Source organism: Mustela nigripes, unplaced genomic scaffold (genome assembly GCF_022355385.1).
Source record: "Mustela nigripes isolate SB6536 unplaced genomic scaffold, MUSNIG.SB6536 HiC_scaffold_75, whole genome shotgun sequence".
In the NCBI taxonomy this organism is placed as follows: Eukaryota; Metazoa; Chordata; class Mammalia; order Carnivora; family Mustelidae; genus Mustela; species Mustela nigripes.
In genome coordinates, this window is record NW_026739490.1 from 4529514 (window position 1) to 4549653 (window position 20140).

The following is a 20140-nucleotide window of genomic DNA, read 5'->3' on the forward strand; positions in this document are numbered from 1 at the left end:
CTTGGGTGTGCGCGTACCGCTATCCTGAGGTCGGCTAGCAATCAGCTGGATGTTTGAAGGGAGGATGCGCAGTTGATTAGCAGTAGGTGAAGAAAGAGCAGCGAGGCACTCGTCTGGGAGACCTAGGGAAGCCAGCCCGGAACGTGGGAGGTGCTCAAGTTCCTGCGATGCTCCGGGACCTGGGTGCCGCAGCGGAAGCCTTTGCTGGAGGCCGAAGCCGGCAGAGCCGGGCGGGGCAAACCCAGGCCCCGCCCCCGGGCGCGTCCGCGTGCGTGGCTGGGGGCGCAGCAGAGATCCCCACTCCATGATGCGGGGCCTGAGGACAGTGCAGAGCCGCGGCGTGGAAGCCCCCATCCTGGTGACCCGCGCTCCCAACGTCCTGCTGGGCTGCCTCGCAGCTTAAGGAGGGCGCGGCCCTGCGGCGGTGCGCCCACTCCCATCCCAACGCGTGCCGACGCCCCCTCGGCGATCCTTGCGCGCGTCCGGCCCCGCCCCCGCCCCCGACGTGCCCCCGCGCGCCGCGCCCCCCGCCCACCCGGCACGCCCCGCCGCCCCGCCCGGCCGCAGCGGGCCTGGAGCAAGCCGGCGGGCCTGAGCGACCCTCGCAGCGGCAGCGTCTTTCTCCGCCGCTCGCCGCCATGGACGTGTACCCCCCGCACCGGCTGGGGCTGCCCCGCGCGCGGTCCCCCGGCGGCCCTGGCCGCGGGTCGCCCTCAGTCAGGTACGCGGGGCCGAGGCCACAGAGGAGCGGCCGGGCCGGGGGTTGCGGGCTGTGGGGGTCCGGCGACGCCTCCCGCCGCAGGGCGTGGTCCGACATGGCTTCCTTGCAGACGGTTTTCCCTAAACGGCTGCCTGGGGACGTTTTCCCAGGAAATGCGCCCTTTGTAGCGGCTCCCACAATGGCTCCCCTGTAGACAGTCCCACAGCGGCTCCTCGGTGGAGACCCCCTGCTATGACATCCCCGTCCCTGTAGGTTTCCCCCAGGAAAGGTTCCCCTGTGGAGAACCTCTGCAGTGGTTTCTCTATGTGTAACTCACTTACCTTCCTCTTAGAATATTTCCCCCAGAAACGGCTGTCTGTGGAGAACCACCCCCCCTCCGCAACGCACACAGTAGCTCCCTTGGGTAGAACCCTTGAATGGGTTTCCCCAGAAACGGCTTACCTAAATCTCCCCTACAGTAGTTCTCCTCTAGAGCCTTTCTCCTTGACAGCAGCATCCCTAAAGAGTGCCCCCCCCCCCGCCCCTACATACATACACGCTGACAGCATCTTCCCTATTGCGGCTTCCCCCACCTCCCCATGCCCCAGCCTGCATCGCGACGCTCCCTCATTCCACAATAGGGAGCTCAGGTTGGGGGAGGCGCAGGAGAGAAAACTAACTGGGTGAATAGGAAAAAGAGGCCCAGTACCCCCCCCCCCCCCCAAATTGGCGGACCCCAAGCCCCTGAGGAATTGGCGGACCCTAAGCCCCTGAGGCTAGAGACAGAGCCCCTGGGTGCCTAAGGATGGGGAGGGTGATAATGGGGAGGGTCTCTACCCCCTAGGAAGACCCGTTTCCGATTTCTGCTCCCGGTGCCTTTGGGGCTGACCTTGATAGTCTGGGCATTGTTTGAGAGGAGCTGTTATGAGGCCGCCAGCAGAGTGTGGAGGTTGGAATGAAGGAGCATTTGCGGCAGAGATCGTTGAGAGAGAAGAAAGGAGAGAGAGAGAAATGGGCTTTGGGATCTGCTAAACTGTCATTAAACCAGAAGAGGGTTTTTTTTGTTTTGTTTTGCTTTTTCTCTATTTTAGTAGCTTAGCAAAGCAAATATGTTTTTCCCTTGAAAGGAGGTTGTTAATTTATATGTGAAAAATGGTTCTTCTTGTATCCTTGTTATGGTACTAAAGGAATTGTATTTTTAATTTTTTGCTAGCCAGTCTGGTTTTTTTTTTTGTTTTGTTTTGTTTTAACGAGAACAAATTCAGGGAGAGGAGAACTAAATCTTAAAATCCTGTCCCTTGCTTACTTCCTGACATTCCTTCCCCCACCCCTCCCTGTTTGTTGAATGAATAAAGGTTGGGAGAGATAGAGCTAGATACCCTTGGTTGCATTTGGGAGTCTTAATTTGCTTCTGATTTGGCAGGTGACATTGTTTGAATTCCTGCTCTGCTCTTCAGGGGAATTCCTTGTGTTCTAAATGTTTAGCTTCTTATGGTAACCTTCTCCAATCTGTCCTAACATTTCTGGCAGCCACTTTCACTGTTAGAAAGTATTTGAACTTTGTACAGAATAGAAACTGCACAGGGTACTTCTTTTTTCTTTCCTTTCCTTTTTTTTTTTTTTTTTCTTTTAAAGTAGGCTCCTACTCAGGACCCTAATATCAAGAATTGCATGCTCGACAGTCTGAGCTAGCCAGGCACCCTTGCACAGGATATTTAGAATTTGGAGCAGCCATCCTTTAAATCTAAGCTTTGTATAGACTTGGGGTTCATCCCAGATCATTTTGAGCTTAGGAATCTTGAGTTTTTGAAACTTTTAGGAGAAAAAAGCTTCCCAGTGAACTCCATCTCTGCAATAACTGCTGCTATCCTTATTTCTAGGAACATGGCAGTGCACAGCATATTTTTAAAATAGTGTTTTGTTGTTAGATTAATGATGGATAACTTTATTAATCATAAACTCTGAATCTTAAAACAAGTGGTTGAGTGAAACTTGTTGGTCTTCAGACAAGGGATAGTGCATGGAACCTCAAGGCCTGTTTTACCTTTGGTAAAAGAAATTGAGTCAAGGTTCTCCTTCTTTACCCTACTTCTGCATAACCAAACATGCTTTTCTTACCCATTCAAGCCTTCCCCTGACTTTTGACATTGAATGGCAGTTATGGACTCAGCACTTTCCTGTCACCCATATTTGAATTCTTTGCAGCACTCTGACTCTGAGTGATGAAAGAGGCAGGCGTAACTGGTGAAGTTGCATTCCTGAAGACCCATAGATAGCACTTTTTAAGTGTGTGTTTCCCTTCTAGCAGTGAAGTTCATTTTCACAGATGGGGAATAGAGATCAGGAGTTAAAATGCTGTTGTTTAGAACTAGAAGCTGCTTTTTCAGGATGTGGTAGTCATTACTGCTTCCCATCAGCTATTTTTGGTTTCTGCCTCCTGGACATGTGGTACAATTATACTTGCCCCCTTGAAGCTGGGTATGGCATTATGAGTTGCTTTTGGTCCATCAGTGTGTTCAGGAATGATGTGTATTCCTTCATGGTAAAAGCTTCCAGTCTATGATTTGCCACTATCTTTCCCTCTACTGTGGTGTCTGTTAGTGCTTCAGGTGGTGGCAAGTCCATCAGTCTGGGACTCAGAGCAAACTTCAAGATGACTTATGTTTGATATGTAGAGCAATTAGTAAACCTTCATTGTTTCAAGGCACTGAGATTTTGGAATTATTACCAGGTAACTATCTTGACTACTAAATCTCCCCTACAGTAGTTCTCCTCTAGAGCCTTTCTCCTTGACATCCCTAAAGAGTACCAACCCCTTATGTTTTCCTACTGCAGAGGAAGGGAGGCAGGCTCCCTGCTGAGCAGAGAGCCTGATGTGGGGCTCGATCCCAGGACCCTGGGATCATGACCTGAGCCGAGGGCAGAGGCTTAACCCACTGAGCCACCCAGGCGCCCGCCATTTTACTCCTCTTTATACAAATAATCCAACATACACTGGGCTAGGTGTTGTGAGACAAAGTAGGCCATTGCCCTCAAAGAGTTCCTTTATAAATGGAAAGAGACACGAACAGTGCAAATCATAATACAGAGAGTTGAGAAATAACTACTGAGGAAGAAATAGGGCTGAAGTAATAATAATGTAAGAAGGTATAGTTGATTTTGAGTTTGACTGTTGGAAGAATGAATTTGCCATTTACTGATACCGGGAACACTGGAATTAGAGCAAAGGGAGTTCAGATTTGGCCTTATTCATTTTGAGTTGCCTAATAGATATCCAAATGGAGATCTTGGATAAGCAGTTGGATATCTTAATCTGGAGTTCAGGAGAAAGACTGGAACTGGAAATGCTATGCTGATGGCTCCCACATTTTTATTTAGATCTTTGAGACTGGGTAGAGATCCCGAGAACAAATTAGATAGAGAAGACTAACATGCAAGCCTTGGGATATCCCGTCTAGGAAAGACAGTGTAACAGTGGTTCCAAATTCTAATGAAAAGTAGCTTCCTACTTCTGAAATGGGAGAAGAATCCAGGACAGTCATGGGAAGCCAAATAATAAGTGCCATTGGTGGGCTGATGAGGAATATGAATAGTCTATTAGATTTGGTAACATAGAGGTTATTGGTGGCCTTGACATTTTCAAGAGAAAATGGAGGAGGAGAATTGAAGATAGTGAGTATAGATAGTCATAATGATGTTGTTTCAAGGACTGAAGAGCAGAGCAATAAGACTGTGGCTATGAGAGAGAGGAGAATAATGCAGCTATGGCTATCAGAGAAAGCAGGGAAACAGGGATCTGGTTGGAAGGGTTAAAGTGTTAGAGTTCTTTTGTTTTTAGGTGGACAGACATTATAGCCTTCCTAAAACAAAGTTGATGGGAATGATGGAGTACAGAGAGGAAAATTGATTATTAAAAGAAAGGAAGGGACTATTGCAGGGGTGAAGTCCTTGAGCAGTTTGAGAGGGAATTGAATCTAGGACATAAATGGATATATTGGCCTCAGACTATATAGGTGCATGAACAGTTCATCTGTGGTGGGTTTATAGACCCAAATGCTGGTGTATTGGTAGCTTGGTGGTGGGAGAAAGTGAAAATTCTCTTCTGTTTACTTCTGTATTTGCCATTAAATAGGAAGGCAGATCTTCAGCTAAAAATGAAGAGTAGAGAAGGTGTTAGAAGTTTGAGAAGAAAGAAGGTTTAAAATCCATCCAAGAGAGTTGGGGAAAATTAGTTGAATAAAGAAATGTTTTAGGATTGCCAGGCAGCTATAAGTATCCATTTGCTCTTTGTTGTCATAAATTTAAGGTGAGACCCAGTTAGCATGGTTGTATGCTTTTCCTTCAGCTTTATTGAGCTGTTTGGAGGTGGATATTGTGGAAGGGAGTGGCTCAAGTAGGGTAGAGGACATCATTGGAAAACAGGAATAAAGGAACTGAGAGGTAAGGATAGTGGGAGGATTGCCTGTCTTAGTGCTTACTGAAATTATCATGAATGAAGATAGAAGTAATAATAGCAAAGGGATAGTGATCGGGAAGCTAAAAATCTTTAGGGAATGTGGAGAACTGAATGACCCAGAGATTTGTACTATTTGTAACAAGAAGGGCTAGCGGGTGGTTATTGTTTGATGGCATGAAGATTTCACCCAAAATAAAATAAAGCAAGAAGTTAGATAAACAAACTAATTATGGTTGATTGATTGATTTTTCTCAAAACCAGAGGACATGAGTTTCCAGATCAAAAGGACATTTCAGTAGTCCAGCACAACTAGTTTAAAAATATCCATGCCGAGGTAGAAGGTCATAAAATTTTTGAGTGCTATAGAGTCAAAAGAATAGCTACAAATCAGATAGAGTCAGGAATCATAGAATTGCAGCAAGACTGGAAGCTAGAAGATAATGGAGAAACAGTGCCTTCTGAAGGAAATGGATTCTTTCCCAGAATTCAATATCCAGCCATAGCAGGTTTGAGGGATGGTTAAAGACATTTCACACATGCTAGTTCTCCGAGTTTGACCTTACGTGCACCCTTTATTAAGAAGCCACTGAAGGATGTGCTCTAGCAAAACAGTCTGACTAAGGGGTTCCGGTGCTGGGGATCTTCTATACCATGTACAGGTGGAGTTTCTTCCTTGATAAGGGACTAGTAAGAAAGGGCTTTCTTTGTTATCCCTGGAAATTACCAAAGGCCTGGGACCATTTTTTATTGCCATTTCCCACATTGCTTGCCCTGGTACTTAGATCAGTGTCTGGCACATAGACAGCATTCACTAAATATGAACTGCTGTTGTAAGCTATTATGAAATATTGCTTGCACTCATTATTTATTGAATTAATAGAGAATAACTACAGGGGAAGCTGTGGGCTATGTTAAATTTCATAAGTGTTCAGAGAATGAAAAATCACATGTGAGCTAGTTGGTGAGAAGTGGTTCATGACAATGATGATCTACAGGAACACTTCATTAGAGCCTCACAGAGGCAAGTTATCTCTTCAGGTGATACTTAATGGCCAGTGGCCAATACCTATGGCACTCTTTTGGCTTTACAGATCTACAGAAATAATAATTGCTGTTGTATAGATGGTCTCTGCCTTAAGAAAACTCAGAATGCAAAGTATTGTATATATGAAAATACAGAGTTTTACCTCCAGTATACTTGCTTAGATACTGGCCAGGGAAGCTTGGTGTGGTGCCTATAGAAGCAAAGAGGGTTTGCTTAGTTAGGCTTTTACGGTCTTATTTCTGACCCAGAAGTAGAGGTCTCAGTATCTGCCTTTTCACTTGTGTCTGAGATGACTGTGTACTGAGAACTCTTATTTATTGAATATGGTGGCATTTATATATACAGTATCTTAAAAATGTTTCATATGAAGCTCCTGGGCTTTTCTGTGATATTCTGATTTTTAGAGAAGGGAGTGAATGAGATGCAGATCTACTCGAGAGTTACACAGCTTAAATTATTGTTTTGCCCTGAAATTTTAGGAAAAGGAAAAGGTTTTGCATTATGGGTGTTTAAAACTTTTATCTGTGATTTTGAGCCCTGGTTTGAGGAAAAGTCAGCTCATTTGGCATGCTTATTGTTTTCAACTTCTTATTTTGAAATAAACAATTTTAGATTTATAGATGAATTGCTAATATGCTGTTGAGTGTTCTATGTAGCCTTCATCTAGCTTACTCTAATGTTAACATCTTACATATAACCACGCACATTTATTAAAATAAGAAATTAATAATGGTGTAGTGCTTTAATTTATTAAGTAAACTTTTGTTTACTTGGCTTTTAGCACTCTGGACTATTTATTTGTATTTCCACAGTTTCCCACTAACATCTTTTTTTCTACTCTAAGATCCAATCAAGTATCCCACATTGCATTTATATTTGGCATGCACTTAATAGTCAAAGAAGTGAGGGAAAGTAATTGTGGATGCTTTCTGAATGAAGACTTGTGAAACTGACTTTACAAAGAGCAGATTGTGTGAGGAAATGCTCAGAGAAAGCCAGAGAAAAGGAAGAAAATGGAAAGTAAGATGTTATACAGGGTATTATAAATAGACTTCCAGATAACAATTTCCATTTGTGATAGGTAGCATTTTCTGAAGTCCTTGAATTTAGTTTGTGGAGTGTCTTATTAACCCCAGTTAATGAAATATGTGTAGACTTGAACTGCAGTTGGGTACCAGTTTTACCCATTTTAGGTTAGGTGGCCTATTAGTTAAGAGCTACATTTGGCAGCTGGTAAAAGATCCTTAACGATAATGACTTAATGTAAGGATTTATTTTTTCTTGCAAAAGATGTCCATCTAAGGAGAGCAGTCTAGTCCTGGTGTAAGGTCATCAGGGAGGAAACGGGGCCTCTTCTGCTTATTTTTGTGCTCTTAGCAAGTGGATTCCATGGCTTCATGGTCACAAAATGGCTGGAAGAACTCCAGCTATAATGTCTGTCAGGCAAGGGGAAGGAGAAGAGACGGTTCTCCTAGTTAAGTCGGCTCTTTGCTTCAGAGAGTTTCTCCAGAAGCTTCCACATGATGGCTCCTGCATGTCTCATTGATCAGCTCTAGAAGCAGAGGAACTGGGCCATTACTGCCCCAAGTAAAATTGGGGTACTGTGAATGAAAAAGAAGGGGAGAATGGATATGGATTAGGTAACTGATTGCCTCTCCCACAGGGAGGTAATGATGTGGAATGAAAGTTATATTGCTTAAGATTACTGATAGGTCCAGTGAGCTACAAGAAACATGAAAGTGCTGGGGGGGGGGGGGGGAAGTGCTGGGAGAAAATTAGTGATTTCTCATTCATATCTTCTGTGTGTATGTATGTGTCCTTTCAGTTTAAGTCAGTTACAGTCAGTAGTTAACCATGTTCTAACATTGGGATTGCTTTTTCCGTTGCAAGTTGTTGGCCCAGCAAAGACATTGGTGGGCAATGACATTTACTGCCTTGCTACACATCTTGCCCTTTTGCCTTTCTTCCAAGTCTCTAGGTTTTTTCTAGTGGGTTTTTTTTTTTTTGGTCTTTTTATTTTTAAGATTTTATTTGCAGGTAATCTCTATACCCAATGTGGGGCTTGAACTCACAAACCTGAGATCAAGAGTCATATGCTCCCCTGACTGAGTGGCCAGACACCCACTAAGGGGTGTAAATAATTGCCACTTTAACTCAGGGCCAAGTTTATTAAACCCTAGTAGTCCTACAGTAGCTCCTTTTAATTAGTACCTGAAGTCTAAATTAATGCTTATGAGGCTTGTTTGTATTATTCATACAGTTGACTTCCCCCCAGCATTTTATTATGAAAGTGCTCATAAGTACGGGAAAGTTGAAAGAATTGTTCAGTGGCATTCATGTGTATCCATATGTAGATTCTACACTTTTTTATTTTATTTTATTTTATTTTAGATTATACACTTTTAATATATTTGCTATATTTGCCTTATATATCCATTCCTCTATCAATGAATCCATCCTATATTGTGATATTTCCTTTTTACAGCTTTTTAAAGTAAGTTATAGATATGTTTCCTGGAATTGATTTTCTATTAAGAAGAATGCTTTCTATTGCAAATGACAGAAACCCAACTCAAAGGTTTTAAGTAAGAAGAATATATTGCCTTAGGTGACTGGAAGGAATAATAGGGAGATAGCCTTCCTACAGGAAGAGGTGTAGAAACTAGGGCCTCCAGAACTGGAACCAGAACTCTTCTATCATAATAGTTGCCTCTATCCATATAGCCCGAAATACACATTCTTTTTGTGTGTATTACTATGACCCTTGAGGCCATTTCTTCCAGGTCTAAAATGAGAAAATCCTGGTAAGGACTCCCCTTAGCATGGCTTGTTCCTGGGTAAGTCAAAATTGGAAACTGTGGCAAAGAAGGAGCACAGTGTTTGTTATCAGGGGAGGTAGAAGTGGAAAGCATGCTGAGTTAAGTACATACCTCAGAAAACTTGCCACTTGCTTTCTTCTGAGGTTGGCATAATCCCGGTACTTGACAAGGAAAACTACAAGTGCAAAAATAATTTTTTTTTTTATGATTTTATTTATTTATTTGATAGAGATTACAAGTAGTCAGAGAGGCAGGCAGGGAGAGAGAGGAGGAAGCAGGCTCCCTGCTGAGCAGAGAGCCCGATGTGGGGCTTGATTCCAGGACCGTGGGATTGTGACCTGAGCTGAAAGCAGAGGCTTTAACCCACTGAGCCACCCAGGTGCCCCTACAAGTGCAGAAATTCTAAATAAAACAATAGTATATTGAAACTAGAAGTATGGTGAAAACAACTTTATAAATAAGTAGAATTTGTCCCAGAAATGCAAAAGTTGTTTATCATCAGGAAATCTATCAATGAGCGGTGCCTGGGTGGCTATGTCAGTTAAATGTCTGCCTTTGGCTCAGGTCATGATCCAGGGGTCCTGAGATCAAGTCCCACATCAGGCTCCTTGCTCAGCAGGCAGCTTGCTTCTCCCTCTGCCTACTGCTTCCGGTGCTTGTGAGTGCACACTCTGTCTCTCTGATAACTAACTAACTAAGTAAAAATGAATAAAATCTACCAATTAAATTAACACACTAGTAGATGCCCCCAATCTACTATTTAAAAAATTAATATTCATTCTTGATTTGAATCAAGTAACATAATAAGGTTTCAGCTAATATAATAAAATAAACAAAAGAGGGGTGCCAGGGTGCCTCAGTTGGTTAAGCTTTTGACTCTTGATCTAAGCTCAGGTCTTGATTCAGGGTTATGAGTTCAAGCCCCTACTTAATAAAAAAGATAATAAGCAAAAGAAATGATCATCTGCTTCTTGCAGTAGGCTCTTAATTGGTCTCTGAGGTTCTACTCTTGTCCCCCTTTGGTCTGTTTCCAGTATAGTAAATAAAGTGATCTTATGAAAATACAACTCATCTCATATGAGTCATCCTTATTTTCAAAACACTCCAAGAAAAATCTCAAATCATGAGCTTTGACAAGACTCTAATCCAGCTTCCCCCCCCCCCCCCCCTTTATCTCCTATTATTGCTGTCTTCCTCACTTGCTGTAAACATTGCTGCTTCCGGACCTTTGCAATTACTGTGCAGCTTGCTCTCTGGCATCCTTCAGGGCAAAACCTTTCCTCTACCTTTCTTTAAAAGGGCAGCCCACCCTCCTCTTAGGACTCTCAAGCCATTTATCACCATATGATAAATGTATTTTTCCTATTTATTTTTATTTCTCCCTCACTCGTTTCCCAATTAGAATGTAAGTCCTAGAGGCTCCTAAGTGGCTCAGTCGGTTAAACATCTGCCTCTTGGTATCAGCTCGGGTTTTTTTTTTTTTTTTTTTTTTTTTTAATTTATTGGACAGATAGAGATCACAAGTAGGCGGAGAGACAGGCAGAGAGGAGGAAGCAGGCTCCCTGCTGAGCAGAGAGCCTGATGGGGCTTGATCCTGATCCCAGGACGCTGGGATCATGACCTGAGCCAAAGGCAGAGGCTTTAACCTACTGAGCTACCTAGGCGCCCCTCAGCTCAGGTCTTGACCTCAGGGTTGTGAGTTCAAGCTTTGTGTAAGAAAGAAATGTAAATGAAAAAATAAATGACATGTAAATTCTTCTATTTTCATTGCAATGGTTTTTGCCCTTTTACTGATTGCTAAGTCCTCCCCCCAGCTCTTGAGTAACCAGTGCCTGACACATGGTAGGTCCTCAGTAAAAACGTGATGAATTAATAAGTTGGAATAAAAGTTGTAAATGTTAATAAAAAAAAAAAGTTGTAAATGTTGAAGACATAAAACCACTATGTTTTACTACTTGGAAAACTATGATAATAGATAAAAGTCTTAGAACTGAGTTTATCAAATTGTTTAAAAAAGATAATGGATTCAAGATGACATTCAAAACGGGAACAAAAACTGTAAAATACCTAGGAGTCAATCTAATAAGAAATATGTAGGGGCGCCTGGGTGGCTCAGTGGGTTAAGCCGCTGCTGAGGTCATGATCTCAGGGTCCTGGGATCGAGCCCCACATCAGGCTCTCTGCTCAGTGGGGAACCTGCTTCCTCCTCTCTCTGCCTGCCTCTCTGCCTACTTGTGATCTCTCTCTGTCAAATAAATAAATAAAATCTTAAAAAAAAAGAAATATGTAAAACTTACATAAATAAAAATATAAAACTTGACAGAAGGACATAAACAGGAGAGGAACGAAGGAGCGATGCATCACGTTCCTGAGTGGGAAGCTCAGTACTGTCCAGATTCAGTATGATCATAATACAAATTCTCAATGGGAATTTGTCTGTACTTGACAAACTGATTTTATAATTCTTCTTAAAAAGAAAATGTTCTATACTAATTCACTATGGAAATTCAATGGGAAGTTTTATTTGATTGAAATCAATTTAAAAGATGCATATATATATTTTGTATATTTCATATGTATTGGATATATATATTAAAACTTAAAATGAAAAAAAAAAAAGAAAAGAAAAAAGAAAATGTTCAAGAACCCTGGTGGCTCGGTTGGTTAAGCGTCTGCTCTAGTCATGATCCCAGGGGCCTGTGACCAAGTCCCTCATAAACCTCCTTGCTTGTCAGGGAGCCTGCTCCTCCCTCTGCCTGCCACTCCCCCTGCTGGTGCTCTCTCGTGCGCACTCTCTCTCTGACAAATAAATTAAGATCAAAGAAAGAAAGACAAAATGTTCAGGGGTGCCTGAGTGGCTCCAGTGGTTTAAGTGTCTGCCTTTGGCTCAGGTCATGAGGTCGAGCCCACGTTGGTATCCCCGTTCAGTGGGGTGTCTGCTTCTCCCTTTTCCTTTGCCTCTTCCTACCACTCATGTGCTCTGTCCCTCTCTAATGAATAAATAAAATCTTAAAAAAAAAAAAAGAAAATGTTCAGTAGGGCGCCTGGGTGGCTCAGTGGGTTAAGCCGCTGCCTTCGGCTCGGGTCATGATCTCAGGGTCCTGGGATCGAGTCCCATATCAGGCTCTCTGCTCAGCACGGAGCCTGCTTCCTCCTCTCTCTCTCTGCCTGCCTCTCTGCCTACTTGTGATCTCTCTCTCTCTGTCAAATAAATAAATAAAATCTTAAAAAAAAAAAAAAAGAAAATGTTCAGTAAAAACCATGATCTTTGAAACAGTGATAGAACTGGAACTTGCCCTTTAAGATATAAAAATAACCCATTTATTGTAAAGTTCAAGTAATAATTTTGGTTGTTTTTTAAGTATACTATTTCTGAGAGACTAGATCAAATAAGAATCAAATATATGGATCCCGCTTTATATAATAATTTAGTATATGTTAAAAGTGGCTTTCTACATCAGAGGATGAAAAGGATTGTGGTTTGGGACATTTATATTTTGGAGGAAAAATACAGTTATATTGGGTCACCTGGGTGGCCCAGTCAGTTAAGTATCTGCCTTCTGCTTAAGTCATGATCTCTGGGTCCTGGAATCAAGTAGCTTCAGGCTTCCTGCTCATCAAGGAGTCGGCTTCTCCTGCTGTCTCTACCCCTCCCCCAGCTCATGCTTTCTCTCCGATAAAATAATAGTTATATTCCTGCTTCACAAAAATAAAAAAGCAAGTTCCAGAGGAGCAAAGAGCTAAATGTTGAAAACACACAGACACACACACAATTAAATAATTGGCATTTTATTATTTTTTTTATAATACTGAGTGGGAAAGACACAAAAGGAAGACCTAAAACTCCTAAGCCTAAAGATAGAGTTAGGCAGATTTAGTTAAATAAAACTTGACATCTCCTGCATGAAAAAGATACCATAAACAAAGTCTAGCAGTTTCAAGAAAATATTTGCAGCATATGGCTTTTAAAATATGGAATATGTAAATTATTCAGAACACCCCCTTCTATGACTAAATAGAAAATGAGTCAAGAACAAGAATACGCATTCACAGAAAAGGAAATATAGATGATCAATAAACATTTGACAGTCTCCCTAGTGATTAGGGAGAAATGTAAAAGTATGATAATGAGAATTAGGTGAAGAGTGATAACACATAGTTTAAAAAGTTGTGGGGAAACAGGTACTCTGGTACACTGTAGGTGACTGTTTTAAGAAAACAATTTGGCAACATTTATCAAAATTTAAAATGCAGGTACTTCTTAACTGGGCAGTGCTACTTTTTAGGTCCCTCCCCTGCAGAAATTTTTACAGTGCCAAAGATGGATATAGTTATTCTTTGAAGCATTATTTGCTATTACAAAAATAATATCCTGAATGTTCACTCAGAGTGGCTGGTTAAATAAAAACAAAAGAATACAGTATGGCACTTTTAAAAAATGCAGTTGAGTTCTAAGAACTAACTTGGAAAGGTCTTAAGGTACAACGTTCAGTGAAAACATGTTGCAGAGCACTTATTTATCTCATGATTATGATTTTATGTAAAAATAATCCAACCCCCCAGAAAACTCACCCAAACTAAACATTACAGAGAGATTCACACCAGTTTGTTCACAGGAGTTTTCTATGATAGGGTGAATCAGATTAGTATGAGGATTCACTTTGTGGAACAATCAAAACATAAAGTGTACAGGACAATATATTCAATATTTACTTAATTTTGAAAATAAAAAAGTTAACAAAGTCACACACAAAAAAACTGGCAAAAATAAAATTTTCAGGTTTTTTGTCCTTCATTTCCAGGGAACCAGGATAATGAAATATAAACAAGAAATATACCTGGCTGTGTATATCATAACTTATAAAAGCAGTGAGGAGTGAATTAACTACTATAAAACCAAAGAGGGGAAAAATAGAGATGACTGACTTTTTAGGATTTGGAAATACTGTGTCTGTGGCAAACTTTATTGTCAGGACATCAGTGAGGTGTAGCAGAAAGGAAAAGTTCAGAGTTAAGGTATCTGGTAGTTTACATTTTGATGCTGCTAATCCTGGCTCAACCTTATGATTTTGGGTAAACTGCTTCTGTTTAGGTCTTGGCTTCTTCACTTTATTATCTATCACATGTAGATTCTGAATCTGAACCCAAGTAGAGTCAGAAATAAAGTATAGTATACAAGCGGCATATTTGACATAAACCACATTAGTGGGTCTGCTTGGACGACAGGTATTCTGAAAGAGGAACTTTGTAAAGCCATGGTGACTCAGGCCATCTGTCTACCTAGGATGTGCTAGCCATGCCCAGGTAAACCTGGAAGATAGAGGGCAGTGCTCTTGCTGGTTGTGGTGTATGTTTGAAAGTTTCTATTAAAAAAAAAGAGAGAGAGAGACTGGTGGATATACAGCAAACTCAGTGGTGATCTCTGGGTGTTAGGAACAATGACAATTTTAATATCCCATTTTTTTCATCCAAGAAAGGATAATATTTTACATGTGGCACCAAGGTAAATAAAAGCAAGTATAGGGCGCCTGGGTGGCTCAGTGGGTTAAGCCGCTGCCTTCGGCTCGGGTCATGATGTCAGGGTCCTGGGATCGAGTTCTGCATTGGGCTCTCTGCTCAGCAGGGAGCCTGCTTCCTCCTCTCTCTCTCTCTGCCTGCCTCTCTGCCTACTTGTGATCTCTCTCTCTGTCAAATAAATAAATAAAATCTTAAAAAAAATAAAATAAAAAAAAATAAAAGCAAGTATGCCAAAATGTTAATAGAGGCTGATTCTGGGTGCTGGGAATACCTGTGATTGTGGTTTTCCCTATACTTAGTGGGTTATGTTTTTTTTAAATAGGTAAGTATTTCAATAAGTGACAAGTTTAATGGTTCAGTGACAATAGGTTATGTTCTGGTTAAGAATTAAATTTGGGAAGCAGGAAAATGTTTAAGGAAAGAACTGAATTTACCTTTATTAATTTGACTGGAAAATGAGATACTAATTAGGATAATGTTTTACTCTGGGAAAAGGAAGGTCTTTCTATATTTTATCCGCTTCCACTTTATTTGGCAAAGATACTTGTGGAAAAGAAATGCTTTTCACTCCTATTCTCAGTATTGTCTTGGCTTTCCACAGCAGCAGTTGAGGGAGCTGTTTGTTTCCTGGTCACATGACATAGTCATGCTTTTTGTCACTGGCTGGTTGTTAGTTTGAAAACCAAAGAGCTCTTGGTAACCTTGGCAGTCAGTCTGTCTGCTGTTCATATGGGTTAGGAAATGAGCCAAAGGACCAACTCGATAAAATATTTCTAGTGCAGAGAACGATTATAAGATTGATCTTGTAGTAAACATGAGAGGAGAGGGGCAGATAACCCATTTCCCAGGGAAAGGTTTCTTACTTTAATCTTAATCTTCTTGCAATTTCTGTTCTGCCACTTCTAAAACGCTAAATTGCTCCACCCTTACCTTCAACCCCAGATTTTTTTTTTTAAAGATTTTATTTATTTGACAGACAGAGATCACAAGTAGGCAGAGAGGCAGGCAGAGAGAGAGAGAGAGAGGGAAGCAGGCTTCCTGCGGAGCAGAGAGCCCGATGCAGGGCTCGATCCCAGGACCCTGAGATCATGACCCGATCCGAAGGCAGCGGCCCAAACCACTGAGCCACCCAGGCGCCCCAACCCCAGATTTTTATTAAGAAAATGTTTAGCTATGGTGAGTGCTGTGAAGTGTGTAAACCTGGCGATTCACAGACCTGTACCCCTGGGGATAAAAATATATGTTTATAAAAAATAAAAAATAAATAAAATATTCAAACAATACAGAAAAGGTGAGAGTAGTATGGTGAATACTTGATAACCCACCACTTAGAGTCAGTAATTTTTAATTTTTAACAGTTTTGCCGTTTGTGTTGTCTTTCTTTTCTTTTCTTTTCCTCATTCTGGTTTTCTTTTCCTCATTCTGGTTTTCTGTTAAACCCTTTCCAAGTGAGTTACAGATAGCATGACATTGCTAAGTACTTCCTCTTGTATCTGCTTTAAAAAAGAAAGAACGTTCTAGGTATAAATACAATAACATCTCACTTAAGAAAATTAACAGTAATTCCCCTACTAACGTCAAATACCCAGTTCATACTCAGATTTTTCCAGATGTCTTGTGGATATTTCCCTGTTTTTTTTTTTAAATCAAATTAAGGTTTTTACATTAATTTTATTATTTACTCTCTCACATTAGAAGAGTTCTCCCTCTTTGTTCTTTTTGTTTAACATGGCATTGACTTTTTTAACCTAAATTTTTATTTGTAGTGAAATACCTGTAACAAAATTTACCATCTTAACCATTTTTAAAATATATATATTTTTTACATACATTCATACTGTCGTGCTATAATCCCACTATTCACCCACAGAACTGATTTCATCCTATAAAACTCTGTACCTATTTTTTTTTTAAGATTTTTATTTATTTGACAGACAGATCACAAGTAGGCAGAGAGGCAGGCAGAGAGAGAGAGAGGAGGAGGCAGGCTCCCTGCTGAGCAGAGAGCCCAATGTGAGGCTCGATCCCAGGACCCTGGGATCATGACCTGAGCCAAAGGCAGAGGCTTTAACCACTGAGCCACCCAGGCACCCAAAACTCTGTACCTATTAAACAGTAACCCCACTTCTTTCCCCCAGCCCAATACCACTACTATAGTTTCTGTCTCTATAAATTTGAATATTGTAGGTATCTCCTAAAAATGGAATCATATGATATTTGTCTTTTGGGTAATGGCTTATTTTTCACTTACTATAATGTCTTCAAGGTTCATCCATCTTTTTTAGCATGCTTCAGAATCTCCTTTCTTTTAAGATTGAATAATCTTGGGGTGCCTGGGTGGCTCGTGGTTTAGAGCCTCTGCCTTCAGCTCAGGTCATGATCCCAGGGTCCTGGGATCGAGCCCCATATCGGGGCTCTCTGCTCAGCAAGGAGCCTGCTTCCCTTCCTCTCTCTCTCTGCCTACTTGTGATCTCTGTCAAATAAATAAATAAAATCTTTAAAAAAATGGAATGATCTTCCACTGTATGTTTATTCCACTCTTTGTTTATTCATGTCAGTGATACTTGTTTCTACCTTTAGACTTCAGCAAATAATGCTGCTGTGAGCATGGGTATACAAATGTCTCTTCAAATCCTTGTTTTCGGGTTTTTTTTTTTTTTTTAAATATATATATACCCAGAAGTAGAAGTTCTGGATTAAAAAAATAATTCTATTTTAAAAGTTTTCCCTCCCTTTATCCCTCTATTTTTAATTTTTTGAGGAACTGCCATACGGTTTTCCACAGCAGCTACAGTTTTACATTCTCATCAGCAGTGCTCAAAGATTCCTATTTCTCCCGATCCTTGCTTTTTTTTCTCTTTTCTTAATAGTAGCGATCCTAATTTGTGTGGGATTAGTATTTCTTTGTTGTTTTGATTTGCATTTCCCTCATGATTAGTGATGTTAAATGTCTTTTCATGTGCTTATTGCCCATTCATATATCTTCTTTAAAGAAATATGTATTCTAATATTTTGCCTATTTTGAATGGTTTTTTTGGTGTGTGTGTGTGTATGGTGGAATTATAAGAGTGCTTTATATATTCTGGATATTAGTCTCTTACCAGATACATGATTTACAAATATCTCCTCCCATTCTTTGGTTTGCCTTTTCACTGTTGATCGTGTCCTTCTGTGAATGTAAGTTTTTAATTTTGATAAAGTCTAAGTTGTGTATTTTTTATTCTGTTACCTGTGCTTTTGGTGTCTAGCAATATATCATTGCCAAATCCATTTCATGAAACTTTTCCCATATGTCTTCTAAAAGTTTTTTGCTTTCAGATTTACATTTAGGTTTTTTTTCTCTTTTGAGTTTAATTTTATATATGGTTGTAAAGTTAAGGATCCAAGTTTATTCTTCCTTATCTGGATATACAGTGTTCCCAAAGCCATCTGTTGAAAAATTGTCCTCTCAGGTGCCTGGGTGGCGCAGTTGGTTAAGTGTCTGCCTTCAGCTCAGGTCATGATACCAGGGTCCTGAAATCAAGCCCCACGTTGGGCTCTCTCTGTTCATTGGGGAGCCTGCTTCTCCCTCTCCCTCTGCCTGCCCCTACCCCTGCTTGTGTGCTCTTTTCTCACTCTCTTTCTCTTCAAATAAATAAATAAAATCTTTTAAAAAGCAACTGTCCTTTCTCAGTGCATGGTTTTGGTGCCCTTATGAAAAATCATTTGACTGTGAAAATATTAGAGCCAGTCACAAAAAGAGTTTATTTCGATCTCTCCATTCCATTCCACTGGTCAAAATGTCTGTCTTTGTGCCAGTACCACCCTGTTTTGATTACCATAGCTTTGTAGTTACTGTTGTAATCAAGAAGTGTGTCCTTCAGCTTTGTCCTTCTTTTTCAATATGGTTTTGAGAATTCTGGGTCCCTTGAGATTTCCTATGAATTTTAGAATGGATATTTCTATTTCTACAAAAAAAAAAATCATTGGGATTTTGATAGGGATTATGCTGAATCTGGAGATCACTTCCTATAGTATTGACAGTTTAATAATATGAAGGCTTCCAGTACATGAACATGGATGTATTTCCATTATTGGTGTCTTCTTTAATTTCCTTTAGAAATATATGAATGATCCAGTTTCTCTGAATCCTCCCTAGCATTTTGGTATTGTCACCTTGTTTGTTACCTTAGCTTTTCTAATGGATGTATAGTGGTATCTCATTGTGGTTTTAATTTGCATTTTCCATGGATAATGATGTAGAACATGTTTTCAGGTATTTATCTGCCATCTCTATATCCTCTTTGAAGAAATGTTTCTTTATGTCTTTTACCCATTTTCTAATTGGATTTTAATTTTTTTACTGTTTTTTTAAGGGTTCTTTATATATTCTACTTTGTCAGATATGTAATATAAATATGTTCTCCCAGTCTGTAGCTTGTCTTCTCATTCTGTGAACAGGGTTTCATTCTTTGAACAAAGCAAAAGCTTACAATTTTGATGAAAGCCAGTTTATTGATTTTTTTTCTTTCATGGATTATACTATTGGTACCAAGTCTAAGAATTTCATTAAATGTTAAGTTCTGAAGATTTTCTTTTGTTATCTTCTAAAGATTTTATAGTTTTGGGACACCTGGGTGGCTCAGTCAGTTGAGCATCTGTCTTCAGCTCAGGTCACGATCCCAGAGTCCTGGAATCGAGCCCCGCATCATCCGGCTCCCTGCTGGGCAGGGAGCCTCCTTCTCCCTCTCCCTCTGCCTGCCCATCTGCCTACTTGTGCTTTCTCTCTGTGTCAAATAAATAAATAAAATCTTAAAAAAAAACTACAGCTTTTTTATTTTCATATTTAAAATTTTAAATTTGTGAGTTCATTTTTGTATAAAAACGAAATTTAGGTTGAGGTTCATGTTTTTGTCTGTGGATACCATTTGCTCCAACACCATTTATTGAAAAGGCTGTCCTTCCATTGTATTGCTTTTGAACCCTTATCAGAAATTAATCAGCTGTGGGGCGCCTGGGTGGCTCAGTGGGTTAGGCCTCTGCCTTCAGCTTGGGTCATGATCCCAGGGTCGTGGGATCGAGCCCCACATCGGGCTCACTGCTTCGAAGGGAGCCTGCTTCCTCCTCTCTCTCTGCCTGCCTCTTTGTCTACTTGTGAGCTCTGTCAAATAAATAAAATCTTAAAAAAAAAAAAAAAGAAATTAATCAGCTGTATTTGTGTAGGTCTATTTTTGGCATTTGTTTTGTTCCATTGATTGTGTGTCTGTCTCTTGATCAGTACCACTCAGTCTTGAGTACTTTTAGCTGTATAATAAGTCTTGACATGAGAGTGATTCCTCTCCCTATTTTTTCTTCTTCCAAAAATGTTTAACTATTCTAGTTCCTTTGCCTTTCCATGTAAGCTTTGGGTTAATCTTATCTATATCTATAGAAAATCTTGCTGGAATTTTGAAGGGACTGTGTTAAACCTTTACATCAATTTAGGAAGAATTGACATCCATACTATCTTGAGTCTTCCAATCCATGGACACAGTGTCTCTCCATTTACTTAGATCTTCTTTGATTTCCTTTTTTTTAAAGATTTTATTTACTTATTTAGAGAGAGAGAAAGAGCACATTTGAGC

At 40.5% G+C, this 20140-nt stretch overlaps 1 protein-coding gene across 2 annotated transcripts in view; it reads left to right on the forward strand.

The window, feature by feature from the left end:
- Positions 1 to 542: 542 nt before the first annotated feature.
- The window catches only part of DNAAF9 (dynein axonemal assembly factor 9), a 133093-nt gene continuing 113495 nt past the window's right edge, over positions 543 to 20140 (forward strand). For both annotated transcript variants that reach the window (XM_059386475.1, XM_059386476.1), the window contains exon 1: positions 543 to 721. In XM_059386475.1, coding sequence (XP_059242458.1) covers positions 639 to 721 — 83 coding nt within the window. In that variant the 5' untranslated portion in view covers positions 543 to 638. The remainder of the gene's footprint in view (positions 722 to 20140) is intronic.